Source organism: Lepidochelys kempii, chromosome 2, assembly GCF_965140285.1.
Source record: "Lepidochelys kempii isolate rLepKem1 chromosome 2, rLepKem1.hap1, whole genome shotgun sequence".
In the NCBI taxonomy this organism is placed as follows: domain Eukaryota; kingdom Metazoa; phylum Chordata; order Testudines; family Cheloniidae; genus Lepidochelys; species Lepidochelys kempii.
Genome location: NC_136381.1, coordinates 270,756,904 through 270,761,071, shown reverse-complemented (window position 1 = coordinate 270,761,071; position 4,168 = coordinate 270,756,904). Strand labels below are relative to the sequence as shown.

The following is a 4,168-nucleotide window of genomic DNA, read 5'->3' as shown; positions in this document are numbered from 1 at the left end:
GGATTTTTACCAAACCTGCCCCAGGAAGTGGGGTGCAAGGGTTGGGAGGATTTTAGGGGGAAAGACATTTCCAAACAACGCTTTCCTAATAAAATAAACCCGGATAAACATTTGGTGGCAGTGGAAGTCCAAGGGCAAAGGGTAAAATAGTTTTTACCTGGGGGAAGTTTTAACCTAAGCTGGTAAAAGTAAGCTTAGGAGGTTTTCATGTAGGTCCCCACATCTGTACCCTAGAGCTCAGAGTGGGGAAGGAACCTTGACAGCCCCAGATGGAGAACAAAGGGGAGATGGGTTCATAGCTGACCTTTGGGGAGATACATGCATACGTGGGACTAGGGACACAGGGGCAGAGACAGGGAAAGAGCCAAGATGGCTTCGACGGCAGCATGACTCAGGAGAGCTCTGGCCAGTCTGAATCCATCTTAACCCCTGTCTCTCTGCTACCTAAGAATTCCAGAATGGGTGGGGACAGTGACCAATAAATTCTTACCGTGTTTGAAAAGGCTGGGGAAGAGCCAGAGGATGTGAAATCGAACAGGGCTTTGCTGATGAGAGGCTTAGAGGCTGCTTCCCCAGGCTTGCTCAGGACAGAACCCAGCATTAATCACTGGAAAGTGAAACACGCCCAGGGAAACATCACAGCGCTCCAGAGACCCACAGTGACTGTGGAGGGGCCGCAGACAACCCCTGAGCCCAAGGGAAAGGTGCCAACGGCCCCGACAAGCAACCCCAGCCAGAAATCCCTTTCGGCCTCTGACCGCAGGGGGGCTGTGGCCGCCAGCACCGAGCCGGTGAAACGCCCGCGAGCCCACGCTGCCGAGCGGCCGTTCACGTGCACCGAGTGCGGAAAGAGCTTCCAGCACCGGGGAAACCTCATCACTCACCTGCGGGTGCACACGGGCGAGAAGCCCTTCACCTGCACCGAGTGCGGCAAGAGCTTCAGCCAGAAGGGCGACCTGATGCGGCACCAGCGCATCCACACGGGCGAGAAGCCCTTCGAATGCAACGTGTGTGGGAAGAGCTTCTGCTCCAAGCAGACCTTCATCCTGCACCAGCGCATCCACACCGGGGAGAAGCCCTTCTCCTGCACCGAGTGCGGCAAGTGCTTCAACCGCAAGGCCAACTTCATCACCCACCAGAAGATCCACCGCGGGGAGCGCCCCTTCGTCTGCGCCGAGTGCGGCAAGGGCTTCTGCGCCAAGAAGACCTTCATCCTGCACCAGAAGATCCACATCGGGGACCGGCCCTTTGGCTGCTCCGAGTGCGGCAAGAGCTTCAGCCGCAACGGGGATCTGACCCGGCACCAGCGCATCCACACTGGGGAGCGGCCCTTCGCCTGCGCCGACTGCGGCAAGTGCTTCAGCCACAACGGGGAGCTGATCAAGCACCAGCGCATCCACACCGGGGAGAAGCCCTTCACCTGCACCGAGTGCGGCAAGAGCTTCAACCGCAAGGGCACCCTTATCACCCACCAGCGCATCCACACCGGGGAGCGCCCCTTCGTCTGCGCCGAGTGCGGCAAGACCTTCAACCTGAAGACCACGCTGATGAAGCACAAGCGGATCCACACGGGGGAGCGGCCCTTCACCTGCGTGGAGTGTGGCAAGAGCTTCAAGTACAAGGGCAACCTGCGGACCCACCACCTCACCCACACGGTGGAGCGGGTCTACCCCTGCACCGAGTGCGGGAAGATCTTCAGCCACAAGAAGGAGCTGACGGTGCACCAGGCCGTCCACACGGAGGAGAGACTCTTGTCCTGCTACGGAGACGGGGAGTCGTTCAACCCCTTCCTCCAGATGCACCCGCTTCTGCTGTCTGTGCCCCAAGCCAAATGCCTCTGGAAGCCTTAACGCAGTGTACATAAGGAGGGAGTTAGAGACATGCTACGTCCCCTGAGCAGGAGCAGAGGAGGAGCAATGCTGTAATTTAGGATTTGGACATGCCGTGGTGCTGATGAAATAACAGGCTCCCTGGCACAAGGAGCTCCCAGGCTGAAGGCCTGCGCTGACGAACCAACCGTGCATCCCTAAGGAAAACACAACTGCACATTCCCTGCACAACGCAGCTCGAATTCCAATGAAAACAAGGGCCCGAGTCTTGCCCTGAAGGATGCCAACACTGTCGTACTAATCCCATTTGCTGGGTTGGACGTAACCCCCAGAGGTGCTAGAGAACGTCTGGCAGGAGGGACGGGAGATTTCTGGGAAGGGATCTGGCTTATGGAGCAGCGCTTGGAGGGCGTTGGGAATGACATGGCCCGGGTTGACCGATGTGGGGTCTTCATCTTACTACTGAAAGGAGCGGAGGGTGCTAGCAGGACTCTCCTGCCCGTTCCTGTGTGGAGCAAACACGGGAGCGTCGTGCTCATTGGGATAGTTCTGGCGAAGACCAGTGGTTTCTCAGGGCGGGGGGTGCTGTGCTGTGTGGTGTTGTTAGGTCAGGCCCCGTGGGTACTGGGGGGCGGGCGAGACTTTGCTACTGCGCTGTAGTTATGGCTTATGCCAGCAGCTCCTCAGTGGAGCTACTGGACAGACCTGACGGACAGCGCCTGTTCCAGCCGGGCCGGTGACAGTGTGGGAAATGAAAGAAAACCTCAGTCGAGTGTGGACTTGAGGACTCCAGGTGCAATGCCCTGGAGCAATAATTACTGTAGTGCTCTTTCCTCTCTGTTCTCTTACTGACTATTTACCCACCAGGAGTGTGCGCCGGGCTTCACAACTGCGTACGGCCTGATCCCTGACCTGAGAAGTGACCATCTCACTGAGACCACCTAGAGGTCTGACAGAGATTCACAGAGTCCTAGGGCTGGGAGGGACCTCAGGAGGTCGTCTAGTCCCGTCCCCTGCACTCCCAGCAGGACTAAGTATTATCTAGACCATCCCTGGCAGGTGTTTGTCCAACCTGCTCTTAAAACCCTCCAGTGACAGAGACTGGTTAGAGCTGGAAAAGACCGATTGGTCATTTTGCCCATTCCTAGCCAATGCAGGGTCGGGCTCTACTCTGTATTTTCTAGGAATATGTCCAGCCTGTTAACCCTCTCCAGCGATGGGTCGCCCCTCGCTCCCTTGTGAGGTCCGTGCACAGTCTAATAGACACTGACTACTTCTCATCTTGTGTGAAAGGGACTTGGGTTTAGTTGCTAGTTTGTAGTTAGGCAAAGGGTCATTTTAACGTTAAAATTTGTCGTTCTCCGTGTGGATAGCCTAGAATCCTAGTTGTTAGATTTGGAAAAGAACTAATAAGTCTTCTAATAAACTCTAGTACTTCTCCCTGGCACTGCACGCCTGTTCCCTCCAGTGCTTGGTCCGTCTAACTGTACGTGTCCCAAACTCTGGGGTGTCACCTCTCTGGGGGGGTGGTTCCACAGCCTGAAACGTCTCCCCCTTAGGAAGTTTTTTTCTGACATTCAGCTTTAATCCTTGATTTCGTCCAGTCATCCCCACCTTGAATTACTGTAAAATTCTCTCTCCCGTGCCCGCCCCCCCGTGTTTCCCACGGATTGTTATCGGGTCCCGTCAGGTCACTGCTCAGTGAAGCTGGACCTACTTGTCTCTTTTACTCATTCCTCACCAGTCAATCCCTTGTGCCCCCAGATCACATTGTGGCTGTTCTCTGAACGGGCCATCGGTATTTTTCCAGCTCTCCTGAGGAGCCCTGAACAGCATGCCGTCTCCAGTGGGGTTATCCCAAGGCAGAGAGATGGGGGCTGTCACCCCTTTGCTCCGTTACACAAAGCCTCTGTGTATTGGCCTTTTCAGGTGCCAGGATGGACTGGAAGCTCCTGTCTAATCTGCTGCTGTCCACTGTCTTCCCCCAGGTCCCGATCAGTGTTTCCTGCTTCCTGGATTCTTTCCTTCCCACTGACTCTCTGCAGGGCAGATGCTGCTTCCCTAATAACATGCTCTTACTGCCTCTGCTAGGTGATTCGTGAAGAAATGGCATAAATCAGGAGCTCCCAGTAACACAGCCGTGGCACCCGCTGAGCACCTGCTCCCAGCTCCGTCCCGTGGCCTGTTGTTATTACTCTTGGCTAACACGTCTGCAGCCAGCGTTCAGTCCGTGGGATGGTCTCTGCTGACGCTGGGTCAGCCGGGACAGTACGTTTTGATGAGATGCTCTGTCAAGTGCTTTACTCACAACCAAGTGCGTCTTATCTCGCGCTTTCCCT

General features: G+C 55.8%; 1 protein-coding gene across 1 annotated transcript; it reads left to right on the top strand.

Annotated features, from left to right (window-relative positions):
• The first annotated feature begins 548 nt into the window (after positions 1 to 548).
• On the top strand, positions 549 to 2,713 carry LOC140906206 (uncharacterized). The gene has a single exon (XM_073329698.2). It carries the CDS (start codon positions 549 to 551, stop codon positions 1,848 to 1,850), a length of 1,302 nt encoding a protein of 433 aa, XP_073185799.1. The 3' UTR covers positions 1,851 to 2,713.
• Positions 2,714 to 4,168: the final 1,455 nt, after the last annotated feature.